This window comes from Ochotona princeps, chromosome 9, assembly GCF_030435755.1.
Source record: "Ochotona princeps isolate mOchPri1 chromosome 9, mOchPri1.hap1, whole genome shotgun sequence".
Classification (NCBI taxonomy): Eukaryota; Metazoa; Chordata; class Mammalia; order Lagomorpha; family Ochotonidae; genus Ochotona; species Ochotona princeps.
Window position 1 is genome coordinate 7,628,057 of NC_080840.1, and position 22,505 is coordinate 7,650,561.

At 38.1% G+C, this 22,505-nt stretch overlaps 1 protein-coding gene across 3 annotated transcripts in view; it reads right to left on the bottom strand.

Annotated features, from left to right (window-relative positions):
• EFR3A (EFR3 homolog A) overlaps positions 1-22,505 on the bottom strand; it is a 92,467-nt gene that overhangs the window by 14,336 nt on the left and 55,626 nt on the right. For all 3 annotated transcript variants that reach the window (XM_058668476.1, XM_058668477.1, XM_058668478.1), the window contains 8 exons: positions 18,581-18,748; positions 14,552-14,666; positions 13,361-13,412; positions 8,669-8,841; positions 8,203-8,278; positions 5,188-5,349; positions 4,191-4,322; positions 867-934 (listed from right to left, as the gene is read on the bottom strand). In XM_058668476.1, the coding sequence (XP_058524459.1) occupies positions 867-934; positions 4,191-4,322; positions 5,188-5,349; positions 8,203-8,278; positions 8,669-8,841; positions 13,361-13,412; positions 14,552-14,666; positions 18,581-18,748 (946 nt within the window). The remainder of the gene's footprint in view (positions 1-866; positions 935-4,190; positions 4,323-5,187; positions 5,350-8,202; positions 8,279-8,668; positions 8,842-13,360; positions 13,413-14,551; positions 14,667-18,580; positions 18,749-22,505) is intronic.

Consider the following 22,505-nt stretch of genomic DNA (forward strand, 5'->3'; position numbering starts at 1 on the left):
TATTATTTAAATTACTGAGTAAAAACAGGTCATTAAGCAAAACCCTGAATGCTGTAATCAGAATTTAACTAGTAACTGGTAACAGAAATCAGCATCCTTTAGGTAGCTAATATGAGCTCCTTAGAAACCCCTGGCATATAGTCCCACACACAACTAAGGTGCCCAAGGTCTTCTCCCCAGGATTATCCCATGGTGAATTTACCCTTACAATCTGTTCACATGCGAACACAAAAGAAGAAAACAAATACACAGCATGCTTATTAACATCAAACACTACAATCTGTTAAGTGACAGGAAACAATAATCATACAAAGTTTTTGCTTTCATGATGCTACCATTATGTTAGGCCAATACTTTCATATTATACAGAACTTTTGGCATCAAATGTTTAAATAAAAATATGGAAGTTTATTATTTATACAGTTGTTTGCTTTTGACAGCAATAAGAATTGAAGTGTAAAAGCAATTTTCCTTAATATATTCTTTCTCTCACAATTTAAAAAGTACTGCTATTTATTACTGAAATGCTTCAACAGGATACTATGTTCTTTCAAACAAGGGTTTGAGAAGGTTTATAAGAAACATTTTTTAAAAGTTAGAGTTAATGGATAATTCCTAACATTAAGAAAGTAGGATACAGCTTTCTTTTTTTTTTAAAGACAAACCATGTGTTCATGATTTAGTATTTATGAGGTACAAGAACTTCTACAGCAACAGGGGCAGATGGCTGAATTAAATAATGGAAACAAAATAATGATCAATGTAAGACAAGAGAAATTGTTAGAACAATAATTTACTTCTTTATAATCATCACTGAATGGTTTTTGAAGTCATCACATCCTTAAAAATATAAAGATTTAACATACATGCACTTATCTCTGAAAATATGCTCTGGTAAAAAATAAGGGGCTTCCATAGTCCGAGTTTCAATAACCTGAAAAAAAAAACAGCCAGAAACAAAGCAAAAATCAAAAACCCTGCCTTTCAACACCTTGCTGCAACAATCTGGAAACAATTTAAAAAGACACAAAATTTTTCAACATGTATTATTTTGAGATTTAAGCTAGATCTTGAGCCCTGATGCAGTGTTCATTTTTATTTCCAGGTACTATTTAAAATCCCATCATATACACATTTTTTTTCCCCAAAGCACTGCTTTGGAAATCCCTTAACAAGTCAGCACCTTGCACTTCTGACACTCTTCTTGCAGCCTGCACATGAGGACTCAGTGTGTGTGATCTAGCTACTGCACTGCTCTGAGCAGTGTAAACAGGGTAGCCTGTTGTCACAGGAGGCCTCCAACAAATATGCTTTATCCGAATATGCTAAAAACAAGACTGAGCTATACTTTCATGTTGTGGGTGAAGGAATTAATTAGCACTCCTTAGGCTGAGCAGTAACAGGAAATGGGCTTGTGGCTAAAAACACCTAGACTATTTGAACTCAATGGTATCCAATTGTTTGGCTAAAGGACTTGAGGGGAAGAGTATATAAGGAGACATGAAGTAGCAATAAAGAGAGACTTGGGAGAGACTTCTACCATCACTGGTCTCCTGTTGGTGTTTCATCCCCAGACCCTCTCCTTTTTTTTTTAAATAAATATATTTTTTATTAATTACATTGCATTATGTGACAGTTTCACAGGCTCTGGGGATCCCCCAACCCCTCCCCTCCATGGTGGATTCCTCCACCTTGTTGCTGTATTACATTTCAAATTCAGTCAAGATTCTTTCATTGCAAGAGTATACCAAGCATAGAGTCCAGCATCTTATTGTCCAGGTAAATTCAACAGTTTCTTGGGGAGGCCATCTCTGGTCTGAAGGCAGAGCTGGCAGAATGTCATCCCGATCAATTTAAAGCCACAACATAACATCAATGACAATTTACAACATTATGGAATTAACTGACATGGTATTGAGTAACAAATATGTTTAAAAAAATCCAAGTTCTTAACCACATCCTGTGACTACTTCATTTTCATTTCAATTTTAGTTTATACACAGAACCGGCTGCTATACACCTTAAAATGGCTATAGGGTACTATTCAACTGTCTCATGTCTATTTTCATTTTAGTATTTAGCAGTTTAGAGTGTTGAAGCATAAATTTGGGGAACTTGGCAGATTTTAGGATAGTCTAAACTGGGTTATAACTCTAGCAAGGCATATGTCAACAATTGAGGTGCAAAACAGTTTTAAGAGGGGTGTGCAGAGAAACCTTCAATACCTTAGTGAGGAGTAATTAATATTTGTGTCCTACCTAGTAAGGTATGTGTGATGTGTGAGTCCATGCTGACCATTTCCTGTCTGGTTCTAAGCTTTCCTTGTTGTTCTCTACCTATCTATTCTAATGTGTGTGTGTGTGTGTGTTTGGGTGGGGGGGGCTCTGAAGCGACTCTGATGGTCATTGCAAGAGAGGGTGGGGATCCAAAGTTGGAACTAAGTAAGGACCAGAGAAAGCTCCTCTCCCTAGTCCCGAAGGAAGTTTACTGTTCTGTTCCTGTGGACCGCTCAGGGTTCCCGGCTGTTGTTCCGATGACCTTGGATCCTGCGAGGAAGAATTTGGGCTTCTTCCATTCTGTGTGGTAGATCCAAAAGGGGGTGGATGACCTCAGAGTTCTCGGCTTCCAAAGGTACTCCAGTTCCCCGTGCAGACCCTCTCCTTGTCCATGTTACTGGCTCCACTGGCCTAAGCACTTTGCTTCATAAAAACCAGGTTCTCAGTGACAGTTGTGTTTAGAAGTAAACTTGTTCTTTCGACTGAATTAAGAGTTTTATTAGCTGCACGCTCTAACCAACTGAGCTAACCAGCCACCTTGAATTAAGAGCTTTAAAGCTGGAAAAAAAAATCCTTAGTTGAAAGACACAAGACAAAATGTAAAATGCATGTTTTGAAATATGCCCCAAGTAAAATAATAATGTAAAATAACTATAAGACAGTACAGTTTAATGACTCAGGAATTTTAGAGATATAATCATGGAAGATATTACAGAAGAGAACCATGTCTTCTACTCAGCTACTACAGTTACAAACATGCTAATGTGCAGTTGGGGGTACAAGGCTGGGTGGCAGGGATTTACTTTTAACAACAGTAGTGTTAAAAGGTTATTAGGGATAAATAGTAAATTAGTGTCTAGAGGTGAGACTAGTTAAACATATAATAGTAGTAGGAAAGTGCTAAGTGGAGATAAGGGAGTTTCTTAACTGTTAGCATAAACGCTATATTTGCCTTCTGTAATTGTTGCTTGGCTTTGCTGCATACAGAACAGGACTGACACCATGATAGGCCTAAGGTCACTTCACTAAGTCTCACTTCACTTCCAAGTTCCATTTTCCCCGAAGTGATGGAGTGGGCAGGGGGGAACGACCTTGGAGATGGGCCAATCAGGGGCATCCACATGTCCGCAAGTGGAATGTGTTCTCCACTGGTGCGGGTTGCATGGGAATGTGGCCTACACCGGTACGAGCTACACATGACCAAGATAAGAACTGCTTGCTGGAGACGTGTTGTACATGACTAGGAGGGAATAAAAACAGTTTGCAAGAGACAAGTGGGGTGCTTGTCAAGACTCCATTGCGATGGATGAGACATGGACCCTAGCTCGAGCTAGCAACAAAGTTTCTTTGCTTTTGCATTGTTGCATGTGGAACCGTCTTTCCCTGCTTTGGGGATCTTTGGACCTAACACTAACAAAATGAACAGCAAAGGAAATGCAGGCTACAAATACTAACTGCATTTCCACTGTAATTTCAATTTAATCACTGCACATTTTTTTTAATTATGAAAGGCAGATTTACAGAGCACAGGAGAGACAGACAGTAATTCCATTTCTAAAGGGCTGCAATGGTCAGAGCTGAGCCGAACCAAAGCCAGGAGCCAGGAGCCTCTTCCAGGTCTCCCACATCAGTGCAGAACTATAAAGACTTGAGCCATTCTGTTGCCTTCTCAGGTTATAAATAGACAGATGGACTGGAAGCCAAATAGCCAAACTAGAGCCCATTTGGGATGCCGGCACTGCAAGGTGAATGATTAGCCTTTTGAGCCCCCATGCTGGCCCCACTCATGGTGTATTTTATAGATTATCTCAATGATGATAGGTAATCATAAAAATGAAAAAGCAATCATCACAGAACGTAAATCAATCATTTTCAGACAAAACCCAAGTTTACAAACTGTTGTGAATATATTACCTTGCTAACATGCTGGCAAAATGCAGGGACAGCTATCATCTGACTCACGAAGTTGAGATACGCTGCAACCAGGGCCATGATTCCGCAGCGATGGAACATTGGCAAATTATCCTCATTGATGATTGCACTGTCCTTGAGTAAGAAACAGATCCATTAGATCACAATCTGAAGTGTCACTGACATTTTCTCTATGATTATACTGGAAAATGCAGGCAATCTGGATTGCAAATAAAAAGGTCACCAAGTTCCTTCTTTCAGAGTTATTTTTCTTTGAAACGCAGAGTTACAGAGAGGGACAGAGAAGGAGAGACGGAGCAACCAAGTGGTTGTGATGGCTGGAGTTGGTCTGATCCAAAGCCAGGGCTTGGAGCTTCTTCTGGATCTCCCATGTGGACGTAGGGGCCCTCAAATTTCAGCCATACTTCATGGCTTTCCCAGGCCATAAGTTATGATCTGCATCAGGAGAGGAGCAGCAGGGACATGAACCAGCACCCAGGGATGCTGGGGTCATAGGTTTGAGATCTAGCTGGCCACCCCACAGCACCAGCTTCATTAAGTTATGTACATATTTATTTTTTTCATTCTGAAAGAATAAAATGCCCACTCTTCAGAGATTTAAATCCCTAACCTGTGTATTCCTTAAGAAAGCCTTTTCTGTTCTAACAATTCCACTGTATACTCTCCTATGTTATATGACACACAACTCCAATCTAGAAACATTGTGTATGTGTGTATGTGTACAATTAACATTTAATCTATCTTCCCCTCCAGACAGGCAGTATGGGTGCAAAGACTATGTTTTTCGTCTCAGTATCCCTGTGGCCCTGAACGCAGTTAATGTTTCATCTGTTAAAAAAAAATCAAATGAATGTGATCATAGTTTTCGGCAGTTTAGATCTGTAAGTAGACACTTTGCAGTTGAGGCCTTTAGGGAAGGTGTCTGTTTCACTGAAAAAGAAAAGAACGTACTTTTCAATGGCAGGGAAGAAAAGCACACCTGTAAAGCAATGGCCAGTCGGATGAGATCAATAACCACTTCTTCATTGGCCAGTTCGATCGTTATGAGAGCAAGAGAAGTATAAAGCAGCTCATAGTTTTTCTGAACATTGTCTTCCTCTTTACAGCCCAAATAGATGTGCCGGTACAGCTGCTGACCGTTCTGCACAAAAAGATAGTTTTGTTTAAAATGTAGTAAAGAAAATTGTCAAGTAATTTAACTTCTATAAAACAGCTCTCATTTCATAACATAACGAGTGACAATTAGATGATCAAATTGTTACTGTGAATAAATATGCTAATATCAAATCAAAACCTTAAAACCAGCAACTAAGAAATAGTTCTGGGTTAAGTAATTTTGTTTTTAGGAATAATTTGGAAACAAAATAAATTACGGACCAATTTGAGAAAATACTGAAATGGATAGCAAAACTCTGGGAGGCACTTTTGCAATTCATCCTGGAAATGATACAGAATATTCTGCTGAGGGAAAATGGACCAAGGCTCTTGTCTTGCGGAAAACAATTACGCTGCGGTCAGATGCTATGTAAAGACAGCTTCGCCAGGCTTTACTATACCATATACTATACTATAAATGAGGAATTCCAAAAGACATGTCTTAAGTTTATTTATGAGAAACGGGGTATAGAAACTCTCCAGGCACTGTATGGAAGTTACCACTCACCAGAGAATGATGTTAACATTTCAGCTTCAATGTATAATATGCATACATATGTATCAAAGGATATAATAATCACTCCGAGAGCATTTTTGGTCTCAAGAACAAAGTGCCAAGTCACAGTTAAGAGAAATAATAGTAATTTCTATTTCCAGTCCCCATGTAGCAATGAACTCTGCTTGACTCATTGGTTCTCATCCCGATCTATAATTTCCAAACACTGGGAAGTAGAGTGGCTGCCATGCCCCTCCCTTTTCTATCCTTCATGCTCCTCCCTGCGCCCACCCCTGCCACCTTGATTTTACTGGTCAGTGGTCAAGCATCAGTAGTTTTAAAGCACCAAGCTTCTAATGTTCAGCCAGAGTTAAGAATACACTCAAGGGAATGTGGCAGGGGGAAGACGGGCTGCTCCAACACTCCAGGTTTGTTCCCGGAGTGTTCTGGCAGGATTTTTTGAGCATTTTCAGGGAGTGAACTGAGCAAGAACAGCAGAAGGCCCCTGTAGAGCCAGCCCTCCTATAACCAGCATACATGCCACTACGCTTTCCATTTAACTGTGACACTGCCTGACTGCATCACAGGGCTGAGAATTGTAGCGCAGCATAAGCATGCCTTTTTTGGTTATAGATGTGAAGTTGTATTTTGCTCCCATATTCTTGTCTCTGAAGCAGATATTTAGTTCTGCACTATTTTGAACTCAGAGTTTGCTTTTCTCTGAAATGGCTCTATACTTGCAAAGAAAATACAGTTCTTGTGTACCAGGACTTCTCAAACCCTTAGAATACTCTTGAATCCCAATGTTTCTAAACACCATCAACAAACATTAAAGCAGTTCTCACATACTTACAAGTTTAGTTTTCAGGTTCCACATATAATGGAAGTGTATTTGAAAAAAATCACCACTATAAACCCATCATATTAAACACAACCAAACAATAGGTACTATAACCATGTTGTGTGCATAGGTATAGACTTTTATTTTTAGTTTTATCTTTATTGGAAAGTCAGACATACAGAGTGAAGGAGAAAGACACAGAGGAAGAAGTTCTGTCTGTGACTCACTCCCCAAGTGGCAACAACAGCTAGAGCTGAGCCAATCCAAAGCCAGGAGCCTGGAGCAGGTCTCCCACGTGGGTGCAGTGTCAAGGCTTTGGGCCATCCTCGACTGCTTTCTCAGGCCACAAGCAGGGAGCTGGATGCGAAGTGGGGCTGCCGGGATCAGAACCAATGCCTGTATGGGATTCCAGTGCGTGCAACGTGAGGACTTTTAGTTGCTAGGCCACCACACCGGGCCCAGGTGTAAAGACTTTTTAAAGTAGTTCAGTATTATCTAATGAATTTGAAGAATCTACAACCTTTTATGCAACAACTTCTCTTTGTAACCCTTTCAGAATTAAGAACTAAATACAGCATAATACACACATGAGCTTATTTACTTATAACATGGAATATATTTTATTTATTCTATGAAATACTACGAAAGGTACAAAATAGATTTTACCAAGATAGAGCTGAATAATTATAATAATTATAATAATAGGTTTCTTTCATTCAGATTGCAAGAAGTGGCCAAACAGAGTATGTAAATTATATACTTAAAATGCAACACACATGGGACAGAAGAGTCCCTACCAGCTAAGCTGCTGGACAGGCCATCCTTGGGTGGCCCAGCTGTCACATCTAAGGGCCAGGGTTTGCCCCCAGCTCAGGTCCTGACTCCACTGCTTCCTATCACTCCAGAGCCGGGGAGGCAGCAGCTCCAGCTGAGAATACTGAGCTGTCAGGGCTGCCTGTTCCCAATGACTGTTTGGGTCAAATGGACTCATTTCTAGATGCCTGAAGATGGTTCAAAGCTCTGCAGAAATTAAATTATCATCATGAAAATTTAGTTAGATAATACTTAAGGGAACAGATCCTGCCTAACTCTTCTTTGTATTCCAAATATAGACAGAACAGTGCCTAATATACAGTTCATATGCATAAGAGAAATTTATTCAATGGTGACAGGCTATTTTCAAATACTTAAAGCTGTCTATGAAAGAGCCCCTGGGAAGTTAAATCAGTATGTGTGTTTTAGATGGGAGAAGATTGCAGAGTAAAAATTACAGAGGCTTAATGGTGGAAAGAGAACTCTGTTATCTAATACAGCAGCAAAACAATCCAGTTTTGAAACCTAGACAGCAGGAGACACCACCGGGAAAGCCACGGGCAACAAAGCGGAGGCAGCTTGAAGTCCTTCAACTCCAAAATTCTAAGCTTCATTTTAGAAAACAACAGATCCATCTAAAAGCACCTGAAATTCCTATCATACACTTGATTTTTACAGAATGATCTTACCTTTTTCATGAAATTTGCATCTTGTCTACAGATTTTTTCTCTTTTTATTTTTAAATCAGCTACATCTGGTATGATCCTAGAAACAATCAATACAGCATTCTGAGTGAATAGCACTTATATTTTACATAGAAAACTTTTTGTAATTAGGAAATTTGAACCATTTAATAGTCATTTTAAGTAGCACATAAACTATACATATATGCAATGATACTACCGAATTATCCAAAGTAATTAAGATGAATCAAATGAAACGATCTTGTCTCCTAACACCATCCTAAATTTAAGGCAAAAGCAATTAGTGACTACTAGTAGATAAGATCTTTGTAAATTAATCACCCTCCATGCATTTCCAATCATATATATTAATCATTAAATACAACTGATAATAAAATCTGAACATTTTTAACGTTAAAAACCAGTATTTGAATGCATGCCGTGCTCAATTCAGCCCTTTCCAAGATGGCACCTGATCCCTCGGAGCTTGGCCCTGTTGTCATGGCGATCCATGAGGTTGTGCATGACTTCCAGCACTAACTGTCTCAGCTCGTAGTCTTCCATGAGAGAAGGAGACAACAAAGGATCCAGAAAGGGCCCTGGGAGTGCAGTGACAACTGTCTTGGCTTTGTATCCAGAAGTTACCTGAATATAGCAAGGAAAACAAATAAAAAGCTTTTACTACCAATTCTTTGGTGAGAGTACTATGTTATTTTTTAAGAACTGAAAATCTAGGGCAATAGCAAATATGGATATAAGTCTGAAAAAAATACAAAGAAAGCAGGTAAAGTTCAGGCGGCTTTTTGCTAAATTTATAAAAAAAGTTCTTCCTAATGAGAATAAAATTACTACCAGGACAGTAATCAAGTGCTAGGCACAGTTCAGCACCAGCTTTGCACTGATTTCACCCAGAGCACATCCACACACACTAGAGTATTCCCATTTGATGTAACGAAACTGAGGCTCACAGAGGTTAATATATGAACAGGCAGGTAGCGAGCATGAGGAGGTGGAGAGCAGTAAAGTAAGTCCTTCAAATTTTAAATTTAAACATGCATATTATTCTTTTAGTTTAAATTACACTGTTGATGAACAGAAACACATTTTCATTTTGGAAAGCTATAATTCATGAGTTATTTTGTTATACATTACTTTCTAAACTTAAAGCTTTTAACAAGAAAATCTTTAAATATTATTAAACATTTTAATTATATCACACATACATTTTTTTAGCTGGCTATCTGGTATAATCTAGTCACTTAGAAGATATATTTAACACAAATACAAATTAAGAACAAATGAAATTCCAAATGGATAAGTTTCACATATCCATAAGATTACATGGAATATTTAATGTTTATATTATAAATATTTATAAATATTTAATATTTATATTTTAGGCACTTAATATAGGATAAAGTTATTTTTTAAATTAGTAGGGAAATTGGTGGAACAATTAGTGATCCACCTGGAAAATGAAAAGTGTATTAATATTTCTAAAACTACATACAAATAATGCAAAATTCTGAGTGTGTCAAAATTAAAAAAATTTAAGACAATTTATATTAATATGCTTATATCAGAGTTGGCAATAAGTTAGTAAATAAACAGAGAAGTGACAAACAGGAAGGATTCATAACTTCCTCTATATTCAAATTTAAAACCTCTGCATTACAAGCACTAAAAACAGAATTAAAAAGGAAACCACAGAAGTATGTTTGTACTTATCTTTAAGTATGAAATAATTCATTAAAAATTGTATTTTATTTGCCATTTGGGTTTGTTCCTTTGTGAAGTGTTTGCCCATTTCCCGTGCCCATTTCTTGAGTGGCTTGTTTGTTTTGACATTTTGGTTGTTTTGTAGCTCTTTGTATATTCTGGAGATCAGCCCTCTATCACCTATGTCATGTGCGAAGATCTTCTCCCATTCTGTGGGTTGCCTTTTTACTTTGTTGATTGTTTCTCTAGCTGTCCAGAAGCTTCTTAGTTTGATGAGGTCCCAATTGTTTATTTTGGTCTCGATTTCTACTGCTTTTGGAGTCTTTTTTAGGAAGTGAGGGCCTGCCCCTAAGTGTTGCAGTGTGTTTCCAACATTTTCTTCCAAAAGTCTGAAGGTTTCTGGATGTAGGTTTAGATCTGTTATCCATTTAGATCTGATCTTAGTGTATGGTGAGAGATGTGGATCTATCTTTTGTTTCTGCAGGCTATCAACCAGTTGTCCCAACAGCATTTATTGAACAGACCTTCCCATTTGCCTGGATTGTCGTTTGTCTTTTTGTCAAAGATTATTTGGCAACCCACAGAATGGGAGAAGATCTTCGCGCACGACATAGGTGATAGAGGGCTGATCTCCAGAATATACAAAGAGCTATAAAACAACCAAAATGTCAAAACAAACAAGCCACTCAAGAAATGGGCACGGGAAATGGGCAAACACTTCACAAAGGAACAAACCCAAATGGCAAATAAACATATGAAAAAATGCTCAAGTTCCCCGGCAATAAGGGAAATCCAAATTAAAACATCAATGAGGTACCACCTAACGCCAGTAAGACTGGCCCACATGAATAAAAGCACCAACAACACTTGTTGGCGAGGTTGCAGGAAAAAGGGAACCCTACTCCACTGCTGGTGGGGCTGCAGGCTGGTACAGCCTCTATGGAAATCAGTATGGAGAATATTCAAACAACTCAAAATCAACATACCGTATGATCCAGCAATAGCACTCCTAGGAATATATCCAGAACACTTGTTTTATGAGAAACCAACATGCACTCCTATGTTCATAGCAGCACAATCAGTAATTGTAAAAACATGGAAGCAACCAAAATGCCCATCAGCAGAGGATTGGATAAGAAAGCTATGGTTCATCTACTCCATGGAATACTACTCAGCTATTAAAAAAACAAAATGCAGTTCTTTGTGGCCAAATGGGCCAAACTGGAAACCATCATGCTAAGGGAAATGAGCCAATCCCAAAAGGTTAAATACCACATGTTTGCCTTAATTTAAGATGATATGATGTTATGTATAACATGTTATGAATGTTATATGTTGTGTATAAACTAAAATTGAAATGTAAGTGAGGTGGTCACAGAAGGTGGCTAGGAACTCGCATTTACTTTTACCATATTGGTTACTCATTACTATGTCAATTAATTCCATAATGATGTAAATTTTTGCTGATGGTATGTTGGAGCTTTCGATTGACTGGGATGATACTCTGCTGGCTCTGTCTTCAGACCAGAGAGGGTATATCTAAGAAGCCGCTGAACTGACTGGACAATAAGATGCTGGACTCTATGTTTGGTATACGCTTGCAATGGGGGAATCTCAACTGAACTTGAGCTGTGGTTATGCAACAAGGTGGAGGAATCCACCATGGTGGGAGGGTTTGGGGAGGGGTGGGGAGAATCCCAGTACCTATGAAACTGTGTCACATAATACAATGTAATTAATGAATTAAAAATAATAAATAATAAAAAAAAAGAAAAAAAATTGGATTTTATACGTCTTAATATCTTTCCAGAATAAACCCTAAAGAAACTGACTGGAAAAGCCGCGAGAGCCCCAGCTGTAGGCAACAGCCTTGTACCTAAGCTGCATTATACCTAGGCCAGTATTGAACTGCTGGAAGAAAAGCGGCCAATAACTGCCTGGCATTCTAGGTCTGGTAAACACAATCCTGTATTAACTCTACCAGAGTGCCAGCACATTTACCAATTCTATTTTTATTATCAGATCTCCCAGAAGGTCTGCATGATGGCTTGCAGCACCCACCAATGCACACAACAGCCACAGCTGGGGACAGGCTGGATCAGCAAGGCTGCAGTACTTGCCGGCACCCGCGAAAATGAGCTGGAGGTCTCTAGGGCAGGGGATTGGCTGAACTTGATCCTGCAGCATCTGGCAGACATAAAAGCAAGGTCTAAGGACCTCCCAGTTGGGGTTTCCCAAGAGGGTCTCCAACTAGACCACTGTGCTCAATCCCTGACCTCAGGGAAAATCACACAGACATGTGGCCAGATCCCTGATCAAATGCTGCAGTACTGGGGCACCTCAGTTGGTGATCCGCATACAACAATACAGAGCTTACATAAATGAACACGAAATACAAGAGCCAGCTCATCTAGTCCAAAAGATCTGGAGTACTTCCTGAAAAGATGGGAAGAAGGCTAGGCCAGGCTCTATAACAAGCACTTAGGTCTATGGGTATACTGAGGTAGACAAGGACAGTCAACAGGTCTTAGAAACAATCTCTCACCTGTGGTGTATTGAAATTGACAACTTCTGAGAACAACAAAGCTCATTCAAGTAACACCCTCAGAACATTCTTTCCCACACTGGGGCCTCAAATAACCACTTCTGTGCCCAGGGACTGATGTAATATGACAGTAAGCAATGGAGAGCACTCTCTCCTCCCAACTCAGGGACACAGGAGGAAAAAATGGAAACGTGTCTCACCTACTCCCTTGCCTGATCCTCCTCAACCTAACTGGATTCGGAGGTCCACATGAGTCCATAAACCCTTCACCTTTGTAATCAATATTATAAATTTAAAAATATAGAAAAAGAAAAGAAAAAGAAGGGACACAATGAGCCCTACTTGACTCCTGGCCTTATTTCTGGAGGAACTGAATCAAAATAAAATAATCAGCCCTTCTCATTTTGGCTGATTTTCCTTTCAACTACTGGGTTGTTGTGCTGGCACACTGGTATAGTTAACACAGGGTTGTATTTACCAGGCCTAGAATGCCAAGTCAATCCCAATATAACATACTAGATTTCCATCTGTATAAATCATCTTCCCAGTAAGGAACCGCTCTTTGGTCAGGGTGAGAAGGAAAGAGCCCACTATGCAGAAAGAACTCCAGCTCTAGGGCCGCAATCTATGCTTTCCATCAGTGGCCAACGTGCACTTCCTCACAGCTGCTCAGCCCAGGCGTCTCATCAGCGCAACCACAACAGTTCCTGCACTTCCATGATTATGAAGGGAGCAAGGAGGAGCAGGCAGAGGACAATAAAAAAAAAAAGCACGATATTTAACTGCAGAAACAACTAACCATAAACAGTATTTAGTAAATAAAAAAGAAGCTGACAATGGAAGTTATCCCTTTAACATTTTCAGTAACTTAGTGTTCTCAATGTGTCTTAAATGCCTTACCATGAGTAAAGATCTCAGCAACATTATCTGGATTCGTCTTGTTCCCAAATCCCTAAAGTATAAAAACCAGGTATTATAAATATTTTATTGTATTTTTTACTTTAAAAATCATTATTTTTTGGCTATTATTTTAAGGATAACTGAAGTCATGCCATACTTTAATGGTAAAGTAAATTTCATATAAATTAAAATTGGTTTTACATATTCACATAAATAAATCAAGTACAAACAGATATTGATTCTAAAATAACAAAATGCATACCTTATACATACGACATGAAAATGAGAAATCAATATACAAGTGAAAACCCAAATTAAAAGGCATTATCTGTGAGAGAAAATATTACTACAAAGCAGATGAATATTAAAAATAAAAATATTAAAAACAATTAGTGAATGGAAAATTAAATAAGATACTACCATTTCCTTATCAAATTAGAAAAAAAAAATCTTACAAACTAAAGCTTTAGTGTTGTATGAAACCAAATCAGATCTATAAAATAGGGGGACCAGAATAGGTGATTTTTAAAATCACTTTTAGATCTAGGATATGCTAATATTTCTGATAAACCAACAGTAATTTTTTACAAACATGAAATTTTATTTTAAATATGTATGAACATACACAATGCTCACGTTATATAAAGTTTCCATTTAGTAAGATAAAAAAATTGAACATTTAATAAAGTAAAACTTATTTTAAAGGCATGCAAATGTTGCTTCAATTTTTAATAACACTGTTTTTCACAGAAATTTTATTATTAATGATTAAAAAAGAAAAGACAATGTGGGGTGGGTGTTGTGGTACAAAGGTTTAAGCTGCTGCTTGCAAGGAGTGATGGTTGGTATCCCAGACACTCTGATTCCAATACAGCTTTCTGCTATTGTGCCTGGGAAAGCAACAGAAGGTAGTTCAAGTGCTTGCAGCGTTGTCAGCCAAGTAGGAGACTCAGATGGAGCTTCTGGTTATTGGCTTCCACCTGGCTCAGCCATGTGGGGAGTGAGCCAATAAATGCAAGATTTCTCCCTGTCTCCTGCTTCGTCACTCTGCTTCTCAAATTAAAAAAACAAAATGATAACAGTAGAATACATAAATCTTAACAAAACCACAAAGCTTTTCTAGACTTTTTCTAGATTTCTTTCAGTAAAATTTAATCTAAGATTAGCTTCATATTTAATCTGAGGACATACCCTAGTTGACTGATGTCCAACGTGTGGGTGGATGTTCCAAAAACAGGTACTTTACCCATAATGAACATCATGATTTCTGACCTCTGATAATCTGGCAGGTTACTTCCAAAAAATCCTGTAAAGTATTCAGACATATTTTGCAAACTGAAAAGGTTTATTTTTCCATACAACATAAAATTATATTTTTAGAGTAAGACTTCAGTATGTGTTAAAACAATTACTACCCCAAACCATTTCTTCATGTGCAATATGCAAAATATGTATTTAATATGTAGATAAAATAGTAAATGAGTCACAGAAGCCTTGCTTTAGTTAACAGTGGCAAGCAATTATCAAGTTGAATCGACTAGAGTTTAAGAAAAAGATAAAAGCTAAAACTAGCTCAAACATAGAGATTTGTTGTGGTATTTAAGTCAGGAATGAGGGCGTTCCACAGTCAACAACCACGGTGCCAGGTGGGCTCCTTTCCAGGGTTTCCCAATGTCAGCTGGATGAGGACAGTCAACACAGAATTGAGACAGTAAAAAACGCATAGTTTAACTGTTTCCCATTTTTGCCATACATTCTTGGGTCCTGAGGATATTTTCAAGGTATCTAATGAAGCTTTTGATGCTTTACATGTTAGACTTACAAATTAGAGTGGTCATTGATTTGCACTATAAATGTTCTTCGTTCTTTGAAAGAATACATATGAAATCCTGGTTATTCTTATTTCTTTCTTAAAATTCAACATAATCATTACAGGAATTCTTCATACTTTTACCATTTCTCCAATACTGTTTGCTTTTTCAGTTTAACTTTTCAATGCCCACTATCAATCTATTTACACAAACTCAAACTGCTTTTTCAACATTCTGCCTGGACTTAAAAGCAAAAGCAATTTCCCAAATAAGACTCTGGCAATCAAAAATCTCATTATCTTTACATCACTCCTCTAAGTAAAGCATATTATTCTAACAGAATACTTAAGAAGCACATAGTTATAAAACATGAAACCATTTTGTATTTGGATTCGCAACACAATCTTATGTGTTTGCCTTTAATTTCTTCCCAAAAATGAGACTTAAAAGTTACTAACAGAAATTATGGAACTAATAGTAAGGCCTGAGGTACTAGTCATTTATTTCCAAAGCTTTTGCTGTTACCATGTAATCTTTACTCTACAAAACTCCTTTTATCTTCCCAAGCACCCAATTAGATATGTTTTTAACCATAGCAGAAAACTGGGTATGGCTTTTCTGTTCCCCAGAAGTCAGTCACCAGCACAAGACCATCAAGTGGCACACACCTGTGAGTACCACGGCCCCCGCCACGTATCGTGTTGCTAACAGCTTACTTACAAGCCCCATCATGCCTCTCTGTGTTACCCACTTGTATTCTTAATGCAGTCACTCTTTGTGCTTTTCAAAGGTGTGGAACAATATGCTCTAACCCAGGAGTTCCCAAAGACTGCTGCCAATTAGAATCACCTGTGAAGCTTTGAAAATGCTGATGCTTAGGTTGTATACCGGGCATCAGTTTTTAAGATGGAGAGAACTCCAAGGCACAGCCAATTTGAAGAGTCAATGCTCTGGGGAAAAATTTATTTTTCTCTCTCAAACACGCAGTCAACTGAGCTCAGCATATCATATACTGTAGATAAAGTAAGACTACTAAAGAGCTGAAAACAGTCACAAAAATGGAAGAAATGCAATTCATGCTTGATAATTGTTTAACAAAATTCAGCAGGAGTTTGCAACACTGTCAGCTGTCAGGATGCAGTCCAGGAAAGCATCTCATTCTACACACATAAAGGGTAATAGGCTTGATTGTTTTAAAAGGAAGGAGGACTTCGTCAGCAGCCTCATAATTTAAGGAGAAAAGCAGCCCTGCTCATGGCCCGCTCACAGCAGTAACCGCATCAGGCTGCTAATGATCACAGCACTGAGAAATTCGAAAATTGAATATTAAGAAAAATCAGTTTACATACAAAGGTAGAAAACAACTCGCCTGCTCACAATAAAACACTGAGCACCAACTGGTAACTGTGGAGGAAGGACTCTACTTTAAAACCAACATTTTGTAGTCATCATGGTACTATTCAGGCAAGAACTGGATCATGTGCCAAATCCAAGGGGAAGGTTGGATGAAACGCAGAAAGCGTACTTATGGCTTGCAATGGACAAACCGAAACCACACAGTGAAGAAACAGGACAATACCTTGACTGATCAAAATTAACTTCACCAAAGAGAGGCTCATGTTTGCCATCCACCTCCGTGCTGCTCTGAAAAGAACCCACTGCAAATGCAGCATCCCATCCGAGCCAAGACTGCTCGCCCTTTAGCTAATTATGAGAAACTTGAGACAAACCTTAATAAGCAACTTTCAAATTTTTTTAAACTAAAATTTTATTTACTTATATTGGAAAGGCAGATATACAGAAAGAAGGGGATACATAGAGAAAGATCTTTCATTCACCGGCTCATTCCCAAAGTGTGACCACAACAGCTTGAGCTGAGCTGATCGGAAGCCAGGTCTCCCATATTCGCACAGGTTCCCAAGGTTTTAGGTCATCATCTACTGCCTTCCCAGGACACAAGCAGGGAGCTGAGCTGGATGGGAAGTGGAACCGCTGGGATATGAACTGGGACCCATATGGGATCCTGGCAAATGCAACGCAAGGTTTTAGCCACTAGGCTACTGCACTGGGCCCCATTTTTCTTTTTTAAGGAGTTTTGTAGCTAGCATTGTAATAAACTCATGGTTAAGCTATTGCTTGCGATGTAGCATACCATATGAGCACATATCTATGTCCTGACTGCTTCAGTTCAGATCTAGCTCTCTAACAATGTGTTTGGAAAAGCAGTGGAGGATGGCCCAAGTCCTTGGGCCTCTGCAATCACATGAGAGCCCTGGAAGAAGCTCCTGGCTCTTGGCTTGGTTTGGCCCAGTCCTAGCAGCAGTGTCCATTTGGGAAGTGAACCAGTAAACAGAAGATATATCTTCTGGATCTCTCCCCCATCTCTGTCTTTCAAACAAACAAGCAAATAAATAACCACATCTTAAAGAGACTTTCCTCTTAAGAGTGTCCAGCCACATGAAAAAACCATTCCAGACTAGCGGAACTAAAGAAATATTACAACTAAATGCAATATGTGACCCTTTACTAGATTTTAAACGCAAGAAGGAAAGTAGTACAAAAGCTAATATTGGGCCAAGTTACAAAACTAAAATACAGAAAGTTAAATTTATTGGTATTGGGGCCCTGTGGCGTGGCCTAGCGGCTAAAGTCCTCGCCTTGAACACACTGGGATCCCGTATGGGTGCCAGTTCTAATCCCGGCAGCTCCACTTCCCATCCAGCTCCTTGCTGTGGCCTGGGAAAGCAGTTGAGGACGGCCCAAAGCCTTGGGACCATGTACCCCTGTGGGAGACCTGGAAGAATTTCCTGGCTCCTGGCTTTAGACTGGCTCAGCTCTGCCCATTGTGGGCTGCTTGGGGAGTGAATCATCGGATGGAGATCTTCCTCTCTGTCTCTCCTCCTCTGTCTATATCTGACTTTCCAATAAAAAAAAAAATAAATAAATCTTAAAATAAATCTATTGGTATTGGTAACTTTATTCTTGTTATATAAGGACCACAATGTATCCAACTTACTCTCTCCAGTGGTTCAGAAAAAACACTGTGTTTATGTGTTTATTTATATATATATTTATACACATACACACATTTGATGAGAGCCAGAGAGAAAAAAACAGGAAGCAGGAAATGAGAGAGTATTAAGGACAAGGAGAAAGAAGATGGAGCTGGAGTTGGAGAACCACAAAGAGCAAATGAAAAGTGAATGGCACTGATATTCTCAATAAATGTATGGGGAAGGGTATTGCAGTATTTGCGCAATTCTCATGCAGGCTTACTTTGCAACCACAAAGCTTAGCCCTAAGCACACGACTCCCTTGGTAACTGTATTCTAACAGTCATGTCTCACCTATGAGACAGCTTTATTCATCATGATTTCCACAACAGTTTTGGAAAGTGAAATATACTCACCTATTGTTTGGATGATGGCATTCTGCACAACCTTCTCATCATTGTCTTTGGAGCTTGTGTTTAAGCTGGCACTACTTACAGATACCCCCTGTAAATCATTTGCTTCAAATTCAACACTGAGGCGTAGATGCTTCAATAGAGTATTGAAGACTTCTAGCACTGTTGGCCCTGTAAAGGATTACTTCCATGAGCAGAATCAAAATCAAGTCTCATATTTCTCATCAGTTTCTGATTATTTTACAAGCAGTGAAATATACAGTAATTTATGAACTCATCAGTTCATTAAGATGAAAAAACAAAGGAAAAAATATCTAAATAACAATGCATTCCATTATAACAAGTAACATCTACAGGAAATTTGTGAGAAACTCCCTGGTTTAATCTCTGCTACAACACAAGCAAAATGGGTAATAATATATAAAGGTTACCAGAAACTTCCTATCTATCTAATCTTTTTTACTCAAAATAATATGGACTGAGACAATAATTTGACTGTTAGATCAGAACCAATAAAATCAGAACAACAGAGGCTCACTGATCCACAGACTTATTTTGTATTTCTGAGATGGAAGATGTTGCTGCTTCAGGAGACAGATCAGAATCTAGTCAAATTATCAGACTGAACTATGCTGAAATTGCTCGCTCCTTTCTGTTCAAAATTCTACAAAGGTGATCCAATAACTGCCTCTCTCATGCAATATTTAATCCAGAAGATTTTATTTCTATCTCTTACTCTCCACTACAGATCCCTTAGGACAGCTGCAGTTTCAAGTGCTTCTTCGAGCATACAAACCGAGCACACAGCACCTAACATACCAAGCACATCAGTAACCGCAGTGCTTCAGGGAATGTTCCATGTCATACTCACCAAGAAATCCACCATCAAAAAGGCAACTAACAGTTTATCAATAAATTGTACAATTTCATTAATCAAATAGTTGCATATAAATAACTTAATTCATCTACAAGTGGTCAGTTTCAAGATAAATTAAGAAGCTCACATGTAACATACTTATTTGACAATGAAAGAAGGTTAAAATGTTTCACTAGCTATTTTATTTCCACATTAATTTTGGATCTTAATGGAAATGCTTCTGATTTATCTCCATTCAATATGATGCCAGCAATGTGTTTGTCATATATTACCTTGATGGTGTAAAGGAATGCTTTATTTACACACAATTTGCTTAAAATTTTTATCATGAAAAAGATCTGTGTTTTATCAAATGTTTTCTCTGCATCTACAGAGAAAAGTATATGGGTTTGATTCTTCAATTCGTTACTTTATAAATTACATTTATTAATTTGCATGTATTGAATCATTCCCACATCCCTGGGAAAACTCTCTTGGTTCAGCTGAATAATTTTTCTTATGTGTTCTTGAATTTGATTAGTTAGTATTCTGCTGAGTTTGGTAAACTGCAGAGTATGAAATTAATACAGAAAAATCCACATATAAACAATACCATGCCTGAAAAATAACGTGTTAGATCAGTCCCATTTACACCAGCAACAAAAATCAAAATTTCTTGGAATAAATTCAACCAAGCAGGTGAAAGAACATCACAATGAAAAAGAAAAAAGCATTAAATAACTAAAAGACAGGAAAAAATGTGAGAATCTTCCATGCTTGTGGATTGGATGAATTAGTATCAACAAAAATGTATATATCTGGCGTAATCTCAACCAAAATATCAACAACAATCTTCTCAGATCTAGAAAAACTAATGATAAAATTCACAAGGATATACAAGAGACACTGAATAGCTAAATCAATCCTAAACAACAAAAACAAACCTGAAGTCATCACAACACTAAATTTCAAGATTACAAGGTACTGTGTGCCAGGTTTTGTATACTAAGGGGCAGTTATAATCAAAATAGCCTGATATTGGCACAAAAACAGACATTTACAACAATGCAATGGAATACAAATATAAGAAATTAATCAATAGTTATAACCAACACATCCTTGACAAATAAGCAAAAATCAATCCCTGAAGGACAGTCTCTTCATCAAATGGCAATGAGAAAAGTGGATCTACATGTGCCAACATACAAAGCAAGATCTCTATCTATACCTTACACAAAACTCAACGCTAAATATATCAAGGATTTGTATCTATGATCTGACAGTATCAAGTTGCCGGAGGAAAACAGCAAGAAGCCAAGGATTCTAGAAGCATGAGTAATAACAGCAAATACAGAGTAATGGGCTTGCATCAAGCTAAGAAGTTTCTGTAATGCAAAGGAAACACTCAACAAAGTATAATAAAGTAGAGAGGCCACCAACAGAATGGGAGAAACTATTTGTAGAGTATGCAACTTATAAAGGTCTATATTCAAGATCCATAAGCAGCTCAGGAAACTAAACAACAACAAAACAAATAATCCAGTTAAGAATGGGCAAAGGACAAGAATCGGCAATTTCCAAAGGATGAAATTTAAATGGCCAACTGACACATAAAAAACACTCAGGATCACAAACCATCAAGGAAATGCAAACAGAAATCATGATGATGGTGTTAAACAGCAAGGAAGTTTCACATTTCTTAATCTGTATTTTCATATAACTGATACCCAAAAACTGGATTAGAGGAAAGGAGGAAGAGAAGGTGAGACTGTTCTGGTGGACAATGTTTGGAAACCAAAGCTTGAAATAACAACTTGGAATTACTGATTGTGCTGCTATGAACATAGGAGTACATGTTGGTTTCTCATAGAACAAGTGTTCTGGATATATTCCTAGGAGTGCTATTGCTGGATCATACGGTATGTTGAATTTGAGTTGTTTGAATATTCTCCATACTGATTTCCATAGAGGCTGTACCAGCCTGCAGCCCCACCAGCAGTGGAGTAGGGTTCCCTTTTCCCCGCAACCTCGCCAACAAGTGTCGTTGGTGCTTTTATTCATGTGGGCCAGTCTTACTGGCGTTAGGTGGTACCTCACTGATGTTTTAATTTGGATTTCCCTTATTGCCAGGGAACTTGAGCATTTTTTCATATGTTTATTTGCCATTTGGGTTTGTTCCTTTGTGAAGTGTCTGCCCATTTCCCGTGCCCATTTCTTGAGTGGGTTGTTTGTTTTGACATTTTGGTTGTTTTGTAGCTCTTTGTATATTCTGGATATTAGCCCTCTATATCAGTAATTGCAAAAACATGGAAACAACCAAAATGCCCATCAAAAGAGGATTGGATAAGAAAGCTATGGTTCATCTACTCCATGGAATACTACTCAGCTATTAAAAAAAACAAAATGCAGTTCTTTGTGGCCAAATGGGCCAAACTGGAAACCATCATGCTAAGGGAAATGAGCCAATCCCAAAAGGTTAAATACCACATGTTTGCCTTAATTTAAGATGATATGATGTTATGTATAACATGTTATGTTTTGAATGTTATATGTTGTGTATAAACTAAAATTGAAGTATAGGTGAGGTGGTCACAGAAGGTGGCTGGGAACCCGCATTTACTTTTAACATATTGGTTACTCATTACTATGTCAATTAATTCCATAATGATGTAAATTTTTGCTGATGGTATGTTGGAGCTTTCGATTGACTGGGATGATACTCTGCTGGCTCTGTCATCAGACCAGAGAGGGTATACCTAAGAAACCGTTGAACTTGACGGGACAATAAGATGCTGGACTCTATGTTTGGTATATGCTTGCAATGGGGAAATCTCAACTGAACTTGAGCTGTGGTTATGCAATAAGGTGGAGGAATCCACCATGGTGGGAGGGTTTGGGGAGGGGTGGGGAGAACCCAAGTATCTATGTAACTGTGTCACATAATACAATGTAATTACTGAAGTTAAATAATAAATAATTAAAAAAAAAAAAAAAAGAAATAACAACTTGGAATCAGACATTTAAGAGAATTATAGGACATCCTAAAACATGTAGCAATTTTACTGTTTTTCT